Here is a 16,002-nt window from a genome sequence, read left to right on the forward strand (position 1 = left end):
TGAATTTTGTGCCAACAACTTCAGTTTGAGGTGAGTGCCAGGTACAGCAAGCCATTACCAAAATGTTCATACAGATAAGATCTTCCCTGTTTTATATATATAAATAATTATATATATAATTATATATATATATATATAAATTATGTCTCTCTGTGTGTGTATATATATATTTATATATAAATATATATATACACACAGATATATATAATTTTTTTTTTAAATGTCTTAGTTGTGACTATGCAGAGAGGACATTGGAACTGAAACACAGCTTTGGCTACATCCAGAGACTCTTGCCTGAGTAAGGTCTAAGTCATACCATACAACCCATCCTGGACTTCTAGAGGAATGGTCCAAACCTTGAATTTCTTATGATATTTCCTTATGTAAAATTTTCATTGAGAGTCTGAGGGAAAAATATAGTCTTAGTAAATGAGGAAGGGCTGTATCAGGACATGGCAGTATAAGAGTGATTCCTAAAGCATATCTTTCCTTCTCTTCTGCAAAGGAATATTGAAATATTAATCTTTTGACTACTAGTTGTAAGTAGAGTATAAACTTTTGGGAAAAAAAAATAATCAATGTATGCACATGCAGTCCTAATTCAGGTGTCAAAGTCAATTTTTTGAACTGGAGAAATAAAAGCATGGACATTGGAGACTTCTGTACTTTTTTTTTTTTTTTTTTTTTTTTTTTTTTTTTTTTGTAGAAGCTCTACTGATACTACCCTGTGCCTTTAATGTCTGCTAATGAGTAGAATAAATGTTTCTTGCAGTTACATCACCACTGGGGAATTACCCAAAAAATGGATTTAATTACAAGGCCAGACTGTAGGAAGATAGGCATATCCACTGTGTGTGCCGTTGTAAAGTTGTAGACAAAGCAATTAGATTTCTTGCTGAGTACGTCAGTGTGATAAGGGTAGGCTTTGTCCTTCCACATAAAGTCTAGTACATTTAAAGTACTTGCTAAAATAAATATTTCTGCTCTTTCTTGATTTTTTTTTTCCCTAGAATCTAGAATGAAGTAACGCAAATTCAATTTTGTACATGCTATTATGTGTTAAAAGCTCTCCTTACCCAAGAAAATCTTGAATAGCACTAAAAATAGCTCTGAAATGGAGCAGCTCAACTGAGCAGGGAGGTAGAGGTGAGCAGGGCAACCTCAGGCACGCATAAGTTGTATAAGCCATGAGCTTCTTTATCTTCCACAAAGACATCTCCCTTAAATTTAAATAGCTGCTGTCATCGTCACTGACTACCTGACTATGTATTTATCTGCCTAGAAGCAGAGTGCATGGCCTTTGGCCCTGCTATTCACAGCATTACTGTCTCTGCCTAACAATGCTGTGAACAGAGCCGGGCTGCTCTTAGTGTCTTTTCTTTGAAGTGAATCACTAATGCTTTGATGTTGTTTGTGAGGAAAAATAATGATTAAAAAGAGTAAGATCTTCACTATCCTGCTCCATCTGTTCCCCACAGAGAAATCTAATCTGAGTCAGAAAAAATGTGCAACTGGTCCTGCATTAGGTGTGCGCAAGCCATAGAGTTAAGGGCAGGAATCTGTTGGTGTTGAAACTCTTAGTATCTTTACAGGAGGTTCAGAGAAGTAATTTGTCTTAATGATTGAAATGCTGTACATCTTACAAGAACGTTTATGTCCAAATAGGTACAGAGTGCTTTCTCAGTACAGTGAATGCAGCTGTCAGTGTAGCCATAGTGTTTTATTTTCAGTGGGATATCTTAGATTTTCTGCTTGAGTTGCATGTGATTCCCCTTTATACCGTGTTCTGTGAAAAAAAAGGGGATGATTACTTCATATTGAAGCTACATTAGTGTATTTGAAATGCTCTACAGATCATAGAAATGTATTGTTCCTTACAAATGATTATTCTAATATGCTTGTTTCTCGTCTGTCTACTGGCTAATGCTTTCTTTGCTAACATTTTTGAATGAAGAGCAAATGTGATGCAGTAAAGCATAACTAAAGCCCCTAAAATCAGAACTTCAGAGTAAATGTGTGGCAGTTCTGCTATTCAAGGCAAAAACTTTACTGTCATATAAAAATATTCTGATCACTGCGGTAGCAAAAAAGTAAATTCAATAAAATTATAATGTCCCAAGTGTAATAAAAAGCAATGAACAAAAAATTGGGAAGCTTTTATCTTCACAGTCCTTTGATACACAGTATGGAGGAAACAGATTTTATTACTGTGGCACTTTGATACTGGAGGTGGCCTAATTCCCAAGTCAAGCAGCATTTATGGGGCAGTGAGGGAGCAGAGCCACAGCTTACCTTGTGCCAAAAGCAGAGTCATGCTTACAGAGCAAACACAAACAGGTTTTGATTTAGATGCTCTGATATGGGAAATCTGTATATAATTTTTTTTAATATCCCAGTTATTATGTATCTACATATATTCAGCTTCAAGCTCCACATTAACTTATAAAGCACATTTTGTAGACCTTTTCATGATGGCTAGCAGAAGGTTCACAGATCTTGAGGAATTGCTAGTTGCTTTTAAAACTTCTTACAAAAAAAATACCCCAAAAATCAGAATAGTTCCAGCCAGGTGAGCAAAGGTATAAATCTCCTTGTGTGCGTATGCACTGCTGTGACACCCCTCTCCCTGTTGAAGGAGGCTTAATCATCCTTCTCTTGGGAGAAAAACTGCACCTCAAAGTTGAGAGCTGTTCTGAGGAAAGGCAGAAAAGCAAGTAGATGCATACAGAGGAGGCTGATAGTGCCAAATCTCCCCAGAAGACTGATAAAGTCCCAAAGAATCTTTCAAGAAAGGAGGAGAAAAGCGTAAGGCAGGGGGAGGCCAGAACTCTCTCTAAAGCTCTGTAAAGCATACTAAAGGTTGTAATTATCAAATGTTCTCTGTGGGCGCTCTGGTATATGACTAAACTCATAAGCCTGGACTGTGGACAAGGTGCAGTTTGTTGCAGCACAGCCAATGCCACCAGAGTGCTCATTTAAGTTTAGGTAATGAAGTTCCTTCTATATTGCACGCTTCAAAAATCCAGAGCTGCCAAGAATAGTTTACTCTTAGGACTACGTTAGGGGCCTCCACTGATCTTGTCAAAGCAAAAAACTCCAATCTGACTTCAGTGAGAGTTCCCAGCATTTGCAGACAGTAGAGACCACTTTTGCTGTCTGCGTGTCAAGTAAAATGGAGCACAGCATTAGTCCTGCCTCAGCAGCTGTGTTGGTATGGATGCGTGCGTTTCCCTGCAGAGCTCTCTTTAGGCCTCTGGACACCAGGATGTGTCCAGATAGATCCAGGACTTCATCACTTGCATGAAGTAATTATATGCAAAAGCCTTGAGTTTGTTCTTTATGACTTAATGTTGTAATTTTGGTATCAAAACAAGTGTCAAATGTTTTGCTTATAAAAGCTTTGTGCTAGTAAGCTATATAAGTACTGCTAAGATTTTACTAATTTGTCAGCTGCCACTCTGCCTCTTTATGTTGCACTTGTAATGATGTAACCCATTCTGTCCCCACATGCAGTCCCAATAACAGATTATAGAGGCTAGAATTTTAAAGAACATATTTAGAAAGGAAAAAATAAACTAGAATCTAGGACTTTGTCATAGTTAGAGTGTGCTCATGCAGCCCTAACCAGAAGATTTAGAATGCCTGACTACACTGCTGATGTGATGTGTATTGAGGTTTGATTAAGCTGGCTATGAAAATTAAAATTTGACTACATGTTCAAGAGAGAATCTCCTGCAGTGTGATACTGTGACATCAAGTTTTCTGTTTACCCCTAAGGCTGGTGCTGCAATGACTTCCAGGTTTGATGGTGTCTCCTTTTTAAGTTGTTGAGCAGCAGGCTAATAGCTGCACAGCATGATACAAAGACAGCAGAAAACAGGGAAATCAGTTGTGAATATATTCTCCAGAGATCTCCTGCTAAGATGGAGCTAACTAACCAGAGCATTAGCGCTCAGATCTAGTCTTCTCATGCAGAGGATGGTCTGATGATCAGTTTTTCCTCCTTTATTGTACTTTTTCAGATCATGAATTATGAATTCTGATATAATATGCATTCTAGTGTAATGTGAACTATTATATTGAAGGGAACATTGTTTTTAAAGAGTTTTTCTCCAGTGTCAGTTCTCCCTACCTGTTGGTGTCAAAGACAAGGTTAGTATTTAAAAAAATGTAACTTTCTATGGGTCTCCTGTGCTTGCCTTCTCTTAATTGGTTGAAACCTATGGATTTACAGTTTATTTTATACTGATAAAGACTGACACGAGAAAGAAACAGGATTTCCTGTCAAAGCATTAGCCCACCTCACATTCTTGCTGTCACACAACTGGGGTTGCCTTTGCTACTGGCCAGCCCCTTCTTTAGTGGCAATCTCAAATGCCATGAGGTAGAGCAGGTAGGAAGCGCATCATCTTTCTTAATAAAATGGAAGGTGGTCTCTGTGGTTTCAGCATGTAGGAAAATTCTGGCTGACACAGTTATTGATGGTTAAGTTTCTATAGTGTCATTTTCCATTTATCATTCTGCCTGTGTAGCTCTGTAGCTCTGCTTTCTGTGCAGATAAGAGAGAATAAGTTGAAATGGTGAAGTTCATGTTACACACAAGTTAAATTCCAAAGCTAGTTTAATCCGATGAAACATTATTCAGAGCCCAACCAAGTAGTACTTGAGCATTTATACCATATACCAAACATCCAAGCAACCTGTACAGAAACATTTAAAAGATTAAGCTCCCAGTTAAACAGCACATAGGTTAAACTACAAATCACTTGTCATTGACGTTAAAGGCTTGGCCTAGGGAGTCCTTCAACAATTTCAAAAGGAACCAGAAGGGAGTGCGAAGGCTCAGCCCTGAGCATCACCTGGATCACCTGTATTTGGATGTGTTCCCAGGCACAGGGCTGACAGCAGCACATGGTGTGTCCATCCCATCAGCACCACCCTGCTGAGCACTACACACCTTGCCACAAGAATCAGTTTGTCTCAAACAAAATGAACAGTTACCTTAACAGCTTTCATAACTCAGAGAGAAATTATATTTACAGATAAAACTGTCTTCAGGGAAACTGAAGATTTCTGCATAGAGTTCAGTCTCTTGTTAAACGCAAAGAGAGATAAAGCATTCCTGGGGCCTTCAAGGCTGCACAGTAAGCAAACTCTTTTCCTTAGAGAGGCAAGAACAATCTTCTCTGGGCTCTACAGGAGCAGTAAGTAAAAATTACCTCATACAATGGCATGCAGATGCTATCAATCCACTCGAGCTGCAACCTGGGTAGTTCATCTTTCCTGTTCCGATCAAAAATGGCCTGAATCGAGAAGGGAACAAAACTGTCATGGTTTATTACACCAGAGTATTTTACAGGCATATCATCTAGTGCTTCAGAGCCATGATCAAATTGTTACAACCAGAACATTTTGTAAACCATAGTCAGTCTTTGCAATCTTTCTTATTGCTTTGTCTGGCATGAAAAACAAACTGTTTATTTTGATTTCTGTTTCTAAATTTGTAGGGTGAATGTATTTGACTTTTATAAGTCTATAATGTAAAATAAATGTTCTGCGGTTGGGGTTGAGATGGAAAGAAACCTCCTGTAGAGATGTAAAGTAGATATCTTTGAGCAGATTTTTTTTCTTTTCTCACATGAGGTCTGGGCTGGCTCCCTCCCTCCCTCCCAACTACAGACTCTTTTTGGAAAACCAGCCATGGCCATGAAGCCAAAGCACGGGGAGTCAACAGACCAACCTGGGGAATAGTTATTAATTTATTCTTCTGGAAACATCCTAATTCAGTGACCTTCTACACTCCACAGAGAGTAAGTTAGAGAGACCTAAGCTGATGTTTAAGAGGCACAATTATTGGTTGTACTGCTCTATGAAAGGAGATGGAAGAAAATGAATTCTCAAGGGTTTGAATGTGAGTTTCCTCTGTACCCTGTAGGAGATCACTTAGTCCAGCAGCTTTTCCTTCTACAGAATCTTAATCCTCCTTCTAGTGGCTCATCCGTACCATTCACTGAATTTCTTCTTTTATTCTCTGAAAATCCCAAATTTTAAATCTTTCTGGTGTTTCATTAGAAAGTCTGTTCTTATTCTAGGCTCATCTGCCCCCAGCTTGATGTCTCCTCAGAAAACTTAGTTTCCTTCTTTCCCTTCACACCATCTCTAGGCTCTACATATGAAGTACTTGGCTGACTTCTAGTTGTGTCCTGCTCTTTCTGACATACAGTTATCACACAGAATATCTAAGTAAGACATGAAGCTAAGATTGATATATCAAATAACACATAGCAGACAGCAGCAGCTTAATTTCCATAAGCATATCGTCATTTTATTTGAATTCATCTATTAAAAATAATACCTGTTGCCTAAAAAATTGAATGACAGAATAAACCTGCGAGAAGGTAAAGAAAATGGAGATGGGTTCAAAGGAAAAGTGACTCTGTTGCCTATACTGCTTTTTATGTGTGGCTTTCAGTGCACCTCCTTATTGGAGAGAGCTTTTGTTTTATATAAAGATATTTATTTCATACCAAAATGCAGTCGTTGTTGTTTTTTCCAAGAATCCAATTTTATATTCTTATCCTATTTAAATAAATATTTCAGAAGTGATAAATACTTACTGAAGGAATGAGTTTCAGTTCAGATCTTTCTCTATCTCCTTGTTCAAAAAACTCACTGGTTACCAGCTCAGCTGCCTAAAATACAAATCACAATAAACTTTAGAGGACTCGTAACATAACTTTTAGGGTACTAAGGTTCTGCTTAGACCATGACTTCAGTCTGTGCTTTGCTGTAAAGAAGTTAATAGCCCTAGTTGCATGACTGGTGTCAGGCACATGTTCGTATACTTTTCAGAGTGGGGCACAGAAGTGGATATAAATAGCCAAAACCCGTAAGAGTCATGTTTATCACTTTTGAAAAGGGAATCAACTGGGGAAAGACAGTGCAGTGTGGAGGCAGCACTCTGTAGTTGTGTGCAACTTAGTCAAGTATTGAGAACAGAATAGAAAATGATAGCTTCTTGTTGGAACACGTAATTATGTCTGTAAAAGTGCTTTGTAAAATGTGTAAGAGCTCTTGGGGTATTTACAGGCTGTTGCCCTGTATAAAGAACTTCACTCTGTTGTCGTAATTTAATATAAAATCATTAAGTTTTTTTCCCCACTAGACTTATTCTTTTTTTTTTCCCCCCCACAACTGTCATCACTACAGTACATATGAGCTCAGACTACGATTATCATATTGAATCCAAAGCAACACATTGCAGGTTGAAGTTGGAATGTGCCTTTTCTGATTTTTGTGAACGAAGATTGTTATTCTACTCAGCATAGAATAGAATATTCAGCATAGAATCTCAGAAGTACATGAAATTTAATAACAAAATTAATAGGAATTTTAAGAAACCAAACACTGAACAATTTTGATATAACAGCCCTTTCTGAACGCAAGGCTTAGAAAGTCAGCACAGGTGACACATGAGATACTGAAGAAAAAAAAGGAAACTCACTGAAATCAGAATTCAGTTCCTAAAATTCCTGTCATGCCTGCTTATAGTTTTCAAGTGATTTTGAGGTAAGACATGATTTCATAACACCACAGCATAACAAGGTGAACGAAGAGAACCTGCGCTTTATAAGTCTCAACATTTCTTGATCTAGCAATTGCACAGTATCTAACATACACAAATCCTGAGCTTGCTAAACTTGAAATAGGGAGTACCAAAATAAATTGCAAATAGGTGAAGTGGTGTTATAAAGAACTCTTAAATCTTGAACCAGGCTATCACGCAGTTTGGAACTTTATAACGTATGTAATCCCAGTACACTAATAAAATTTTGGATCAATGCTCCAGACTGAGGAATAATTTAACAACTTAACAGCAATTAAGTGTTTGCCAAGTGCACTGCATAAAAATAATCAAAATGTAGTCTCATCCCTGTCTCACTGCTATTCTGATCACATTTCTCCTTGTGTCCCTTTCCCTCTTCTATCTGTCCTCTCTTCCTAATATTTTTCTTCATACATTGCATCTTTATTTGTTTATGCATATACTTCAGTTTCTTTCTCCCTTGCTTTTCATATTTTTTTCCTTTATGTACACTTGAGGTCCAACTATTGCTTCTACTTTTCTTCTGTGCACTGATTAGCTTCTCTGCTCAACCAGCTAATATTTCACTCAGGGTTTTTCAATACTAAGTAAATCTGTACACCAGGCTTCAGGGGAATTTTCAATTTGCAAACCTCAAAAATGATAAAAATAAAGAACACATTGCCAGAACGTTGAACACCATAACACAAAGATTCACAGCATGGGAAACAGACCCTCCCTGATATTTTGGCTGTCAAGGAAAATTGAGAACCTCACAGGGGTAAAGAGGAAAAGTGAGGAGAATTTGCACAAATTACAGCAGTGGCTAAGTGGCACTTTAAGGGCTTGTGACTTATTTTCCTACTGCATAACAAGAGCAAATTCCCTGATTTCTTGTGGTGGTCACATTCTGGACAAGAAGAGATAATAGTCTTAAAAGGACTATTGTTCTAGTCTGCTTATAAAAGCAAAAAAGAAAGACTCATTAGACAAAACTGCAAACTGAGCTGAAGCCCTCACTTCATAAACGCTTCTTTACCGGGTTAACGTGTGCATGTTATTTTGGTACTGCTGTAGAGGAGCACAAGCCCCTTCCCTTTCATCTGCCATTACATTCTGTGTCCCTGTTCAAGAAATCTGGCTGCTCCTACCTTGATAGCTAGCTCGCTTGTCCAGCTTCTCATCTTCAGCTCATCTTTTTAGCTGTCACTTTCACATTACGCCTGTCAAATTCACTGCAGCTGCTCACCTACACCCGGTTGTGCTGATATATTTCCTATCTGCTTCATTATGTTGCATATTCCTCCAAAACTCTATCTCACTACCCAACCTGCTACTAACTTGTTCTAGACTTCAACGAGGGACAGAGAATTACTAGTATGGGAAAGAATATTAATGAAGGGTGCAAATTATGAGAAGATGTCTAGAAGAGGGAACAAGCATTTGTTTAGTAAGCCAGACACTTGCTTATGCGTGTTATAATTATTAGCTGTAGTCAGCATTTGGACCTGAGTTTTATGTATATATTTCTACTGGGCCTACTCAGCAGCAAAAGCCTGAATCTTTCTTTGTCTCTAAGTAGAGAATGCTAAAAACATCGCCATGCTACACTTGTAGGTTTTTTTTCCCCCCAAAGTTGATAAAAATAAACATATTCTCTTAAACAGAAAAATCTGATGTTAATCAAAGTTTGCAGATCATCTCCTGATTTAGGGAAGATGCTGCCATGGCCAAGGAAAGCCTTAGAACAAACCAAGGAAGTGCAGCTACATGTAGCTCGTGGTTTTCATTGTTGTTGTTTAATCCATCCTTTTATTGATATGGATTTAAAAGGTTAATAAGAGGAGAGGTTGTAAAACCAGATCTCCTCAGGTACCAATGTGCTGCTCACCAGCATGCATACATGGAAAGATTAAGCAATAAAGTATTTCTTACAGAACCCCCTGCTATTTTTTATAGCATTAATACTGCTGTAAATTGATTCCAGTTTCGGTCCCTTGTAAGCCAGGGCCCTGGGAATATTGTCCCGCCAGTCCCGCCTCCTCCCAGCCCTGCTATTAATCATGGCTTGCCTGTCTTGAAATCTCCCACGGTTTGGTCACAGCTCCAAGGTCACAGGCTGTCATTAGCATTGATCTGAAAAACAGAAATGAACAATACAAGCTGAATCAACCTTTGTTGGGTTTCTGAACAACTCTGCTCTGGATGCATAAATAAATAATATATACATGTATAAAATGTCAGCCCTGTTACCTTTTCCTCCAGAAAAGAATGACACGTTTGAAACCCCAGCGATCAGCATGGCTTTCACATCACAATTGTGCCCGGGAAGCATAATTGTATTTCAAGCCATCAGACAATGAATTTTTGGTATTGTGAACCGCATACTAGAAAAGTAATGGCACTGCAAGGGAATAACACTAATTTTGCAGTACCCCTGATACTATTTATATAAATATATATACCATATAAATATAAATACCAGAAAACATGTACTTCACATGATATAAGCAAGGGTATTATTATATACTAATACCTGCAAACTGGATTAATTTATATGCCTATTTGTAAGTGGCTGCTGTTGCAAGAGAACCTATAATCACAGGAGGCAACCCAGACACTGTTTAAGCAGTTTCTACTGCTCATCTACAATAAAAATTTAAGATTTACTATGAGCTATACTGTTCCACTGTAGTTTAATACCTAGCTACAACCATGTTTTATATGCATTAGAAGAAAGAAACCATTCAGCTGTAGAAAGCGTTTATGTACAGTACATGATGCAGATAAAAGTCTAGGAAAGTTTAAATGAAGAACAAGGGCACTGAAAATGAAGCATCAAATATATTGCCTGAATCTGAAATTAGGAGTGGATGAAATGATATGGAAAACAGAAGATGGCTAATTTTCTTGGTTTAAAATAATTTCCAGAAGGAAACAGTATTTTAACAAAATTGAGATGTAATAAGACACGCATATACAAATATGCACATATATGTCTCAAGTTTGGGGTACACTCCCACCATTTAAATAGGGTGCATGCTCAGGTCATTCTCGAGTGTTAGAAGAGTATTGTGTATCTGCAAATTCCCAGTTACAGACAACAAGAGCGAGAGAAACGTAGCCTGTGACAGAAAGCAGCTGAGAGGAGGAGAGAAAAGGAAGCAGAAAAGGAAGATCTTTGGGTCCTAAGGCAGAGTACCGGCGGTTTTTTGAGAAAGAGAAGGCAGGCTGAGCAGTAAATGGTGAGGCTGGGAGAAAGGGAAAAATACATGACAGAGGCAGAAATAGGAACGGAGAAGGTGAAGTTTATACCTCTGCTAAAGTTTAGTAACATTTAGAAATCATATCATGTGTTTCATATCACAGATCGCATTTTTAAAGCGAGCTATCTTCTCATTGTAGTCTTTCCTCTGTGACATAAGAATCTCCTTTAACAAATATGGTTACATGTTGAAATAACCAGAAAGCAAGAAATGGTAGTGCTCACCGAAATATTTCTCGATGGTTTTTAGCATTCCAATCATAACCACCTTTACTGACAAGTTCAAAGAATTCCGTCCTTCTCCTGCAACAAAAAATGGTTGTCAGAAAGGGAAACAGACATTTTCTGGGTGGCACTGCAGCAGAAATGTGGTTCTCTGAATGATACAATATCATCACAGCTCATTTATTACTGTTAAAGACGTTACACTGACAGTCCATTTAAGCGAAACATACTAATTTCCGAACATGTTCTATAAATGTCTGTTACCAATGTCAGAGCTGCCTAGTAAAAGCAATACTGTATTTATAGCCTCTGCAGATAAGGAAATAAATGATACCATGGAAGCATGAAACGTCTGACTACAGAAGTGGACAGACAGACAATAGAAATACCCCTGAATTATGCACACGCTTCACTTTACTTGTCCTTGCAAAATGCTTTTTAACTCTTGGATTCCAGAGGGTTTTTCAGAGCCCTGTAATTACCGTTATTTCCAACAGATGGAACACAAAGACTGTGGGCATCTTTAATGTGTAGTTCTCACTGACTTTAAATTAAGTATCCCTGCTGTACGTCATGCTTTGTCTTCCAGAAGATCTTGCCAGTCTCTGTGAATAGGGACATGTTAAAGCTTGCTTGTTTGTTGACTATTGAGTACCAACATTTGGACTTGTAATTTTATCACAACTCACGCTTGACCTTCAAGGGACTCTTACTGCACACAGTGTGACCACACACACAATACGCAGCAGATCCTACCCCAGTATGACAGAAGGTACAGAAATACAGACCAACTTCCCTAGAGTGACACAACATATCAGCATCAAGTCTGGAAACCGAATACCTATGTTTTGGATGACAGTCCAGTGTCTTGTCTCATGGGAGATTCCTAACTGGAACAAGTTTACAGAGTTTTATATTTTTCACACTTACTTCAGATGGGCTGAAATTTTCCACAGTAATTACTGAAAGCATAATCTGGATGGCATAGACTACAATTTTTATACTCAAAGGAATGCACGATTTTGGGAACATTGACCCCAGTGAAAGGACAGAACTGTACAGGGGCTCTTACATAACAGATTTCACAATGGCAGTTAGAACACAGATACAGAGACAATATGATATCCTATCCCTTATGTTTCTTGAAATAAAATACTAAGAATTTCAGATTACAGAATTGATGAGTACAAATTATTTCATTTTGAAGTAGTGATTATTCTGGGCAATTCATATGCTACTGGAAACAAAAAGTCAACAATTTTTAAAGCTGAAAGGTCAGGAACATGAGATCCTAAAAACCTCACACATTCAAATTTAAAGTATATGGGTTCATAAAAGCAGGAACAGAAAATGTTAAGAGTCTTGCTTTGACATCCTCAGGAATGGATGTAGAAGCTTCAGTCTAACACCACAGAGGATTTCTAGTATGAGAGTCAACCTGAGGAAAGCATCCATGTATAAGGAAATAATTCAGTGCTTCCTGCTGGTTCCTTAGACACAATGTCCGACAGGAAGAGTTTTAATGCTATTAAGCATCATAGCATGCCAGCAATGTTTTTGAGTAACATCAACTCTTGTATATAGTCTGAAAGGGAAAGCTAATTTGCTGTACAACAAAGCAGCTGCTTTACAGTCCAATGGCTCAAGACATCATTTCAATTGATTTCCATAAACATCATTTTCACTTATTCAGATTCAGTTATTTTTCTTGTTCTATTATCTGTGAGCAACGTTTAAAATTATCCACTAAAATTAAGTACATTTTCCATTTTGAAATTCAGCTGATGTCCTCTTTGGACATTATTTCTCTGCATTAAAAATAGAAACACCACTTGACCATGTAGTTTTTCAGCCTAAGGCAGGCAGCAAAAAAAACAAACAACTCCACTGTGTCTGGTTTCCCTTTCAAGGTGCTGCTGCAGATTCTCCCAGGGTTAGGCTTTCTGGCTCTTCCACAAGCTGCATTGTCTCAGACAGGGCAGTGCATGGTGCCACACAGGGCAGATGTGCTCTAAGTCCTTTCTACTCATCCTCTCCCTGACAGCACAAACCCATTGTGCACTCCTGTCATTTGCAGTTAGACAGGAGAATCTGTACTTAAACATCCCCCTGGCCCTTGTATCCCACTTAAAACTGTCAGCAAGTTCCACTGCCATACCAGACCTCCAGATCCTAGCAAGCCTAACAGACTGCTTCAAAAATTGTGTGCCTAAAAGTATTTGTCTTCCTGAGCATCTTCATATCTACAAACGTGGGCTAATTTTATAAGTTATTTACAGTAAAACTATTCATAAAAACCTTAAGTACAATTTCTTTGAGAATACACTTGCAGAAAACAAAGAACATCAATGTCTCTATTGCCAGTATTGTTCAGAAACAGCTCTTTACATAATAACCCAATATTGGCAAACATGGCAGCATCCCAGTTAGTATTTTTATAATTAACAGTTTAAAGATGCATTGCTGAACAGTTAGAATTTCTGAAGTTTTCTGGAAGATTCATGTGGGAACTAACCAACTATCAGTACACACAATTGAGGAATCTATGTACACCCCTCTCAAAGTAGAGGGATACTTTTCCAAATGCTACCCAATAATGTATGAGATAGGATGCTAATGGACATCCAACAAAAATTCCTAAGGATGAAGCCTTGCCAAGGCTAGGAAAATCATAGAATCATAGAATCACAAGGTTGGAAACAACCTGCAAGATCATCTAGTCCAATTGTCCTCCCATTACCACTGCTACCACAAGCAATAAATCATATCACACAGCTCCTCATCCAGACACTTCTTGAACACTGCCAGGGATAGCAACTCCACCACCTCCCTGGGCAGCCATTCCAGTTCCTGACCACTCTCTGAGAGAAAAGGTTCTTACTTATGTCTAACCTAAACCTCCTCTGGTACAACTTGCAGCCATTTTCTCAAGTCCTGTTTGTTGCCTCAGAAAAGAGGCCAAACCCCTCCTCACCACAACCTCCCTTCAGGAAGTTGTAGATTGCAATGAGGTCTCCCCTGAGCCTCCTCTTCTCCAGACTGAACAATCCCAGCTCCCTCAGCCATTCCTCATAAGACTTGTGCTCCAGACCCCTCACCAGTTTTGTTGCCCTTCTCTGGACATGCTCAAGGGCCTCAAAAATCTTTTTTGTAATAATACAATACTTGAGGTGCAGCCTCACCAGTGTTGAGTACAGGGGAAGATCACCTCCCTGCTCCTGCTGGCCACACTATTTCTAATGCAGGCCAGGATGCCGTTGGCCCTCTTGGCCACCTGGGCACGCTGTCAGCTCATGTTCAGCCAAGCATCAACCAACACCTCCCAGGTCCCTTTCCTCTTCACAGTTAACCAGCCACTCATCCCCAAGCCTGTAGCACTGCATGGAGTTATTGTGGCCAATGTGCAGGACCTGGCACTTGGCCTTGTTGAACCTCATCCCATTCACCTTAGCCCAGTGATCCAAGGTTTCGTAGGCAGCACCCCAAAGCTGTACACCTGATGGTGCTCTCCCTGCAAGTCAGCCAGGTACATGCCAGAGAGCAGGCTCCAGCCACATCACATGGTGGTGACATCATGACTCCTCCAGCCACATACACACTGCAGTCTTACTGCAAATATAGCTTGGTAATAACAACGCTTGAAAACATACCATAGCATCAACTTAAAGACTACTTAAGAGATCTGACTTGCAGATGAGAAAAACGGAGAGTTAAACTTTCCACAACATATTTCTCTTCCAATATAATTTATCTTCAAAAAGCAAAATGTATGTGTTCATTACCTCATTACTCATCTTTTTTATTAAATACAATATTTTTAGTATAGATTGTTGGAAACTCTAAGATGGTGGAAAAGAATTCTGAAATGTCGTTGATTTTCTACACCTCTGAAGAAATATCGCATAAGGGACAGAAGAATTATGGCAGCAAACTGTAGCTGATTCCTGGGATTGCTTTGAAGCATGAGCCCAGGACTTTTCCCTTGTCTTTTGTTGATGTAGACATTGCGCATTAAAGCAAAACTTAGTTAGACACTTGAGATATTTCTATTAGCCTAAAGTACACAAAGTATTAGACTAAATCTTTTCAACCACAGCTAAATATTAATTGTTCATATTATATATCCTTATTAGTATTTAATAGGCTGTTAGATACATGCTTCGAATTTTCGTTTCTCACATATAAGAAATGCCAATACTTACTCAAAATACAGAGTGAGGTCTGTTGCCAATATCGATTGCTTTAGAAGCTGCATAAGGTCACTGTAGTCCTTAGAGGACAAGTTAGCAAAGATGTTGTGACCCTATAATGAAAGAGATAAAGAAGGTAAAGGACTAGCAATCAATATCGGTTTTTAAAAGGTTTTCTAACTCTTTCTAACAGTCTACTGTTTCTCTCTAGCAGAGGCCTTTTCTGATTCATGGCAAATCTATGACAAAATAATAATGTTAACACTGTGGAGATTACATCGGGGTGTAAGATTTGACAATTGTAATCAAGTATCTGGGATGTTTTACTAAACTCTGCTGAAATTATAGCCTCTTGAGGAAAGATTTACTCTTTACTCCTACCCTGCACAGACTCAGTTTATGGAGGAAAACTATGGATACATCTCAATCTTTCCTCTTATTAAATGTTTCTGGGAGCTGGGCATTTCAGCTTTTGAGTTGTGCTCCTAATAGATTTATCTGTGCTGCTGCTTGCAGGCACACAAACTGCTGTTAGAGCAGTCAAAGACACTAAATCAGTTTTTCATTCAAAACAGCCTGTTTGCTCTCTCTGACCCATTACTGCATTCTTACCACATCCACAAGCCTTCCCTGCACAGGCTGAAGAGCACAGCTTTCTGTGGTTTGAAGATCTGAGAGGATATTCTACAGGGGTAATGGGCTTAAGAATTTGAAAAGTGCTCCATAGCCAGAATGAA

General features: G+C 38.6%; 1 protein-coding gene across 4 annotated transcripts in view; it reads right to left on the reverse strand.

Annotated features, from left to right (window-relative positions):
* The window catches only part of PDE11A (phosphodiesterase 11A), a 126,797-nt gene that overhangs the window by 12,411 nt on the left and 98,384 nt on the right, over positions 1–16,002 (reverse strand). For all 4 annotated transcript variants that reach the window (XM_052675773.1, XM_052675772.1, XM_052675774.1 and 1 more), the window contains exons 15-19: positions 15,278–15,378; positions 11,076–11,153; positions 9,658–9,721; positions 6,618–6,692; positions 5,220–5,303 (exon numbers count right to left, since the gene is read on the reverse strand). In XM_052675773.1, the coding sequence (XP_052531733.1) occupies positions 5,220–5,303; positions 6,618–6,692; positions 9,658–9,721; positions 11,076–11,153; positions 15,278–15,378 (402 nt within the window). The remainder of the gene's footprint in view (positions 1–5,219; positions 5,304–6,617; positions 6,693–9,657; positions 9,722–11,075; positions 11,154–15,277; positions 15,379–16,002) is intronic.

This window comes from Tympanuchus pallidicinctus, unplaced genomic scaffold (assembly GCF_026119805.1).
Source record: "Tympanuchus pallidicinctus isolate F22 unplaced genomic scaffold, pur_lepc_1.0 scaffold15, whole genome shotgun sequence".
Taxonomy (NCBI): Eukaryota; Metazoa; Chordata; class Aves; order Galliformes; family Phasianidae; genus Tympanuchus; species Tympanuchus pallidicinctus.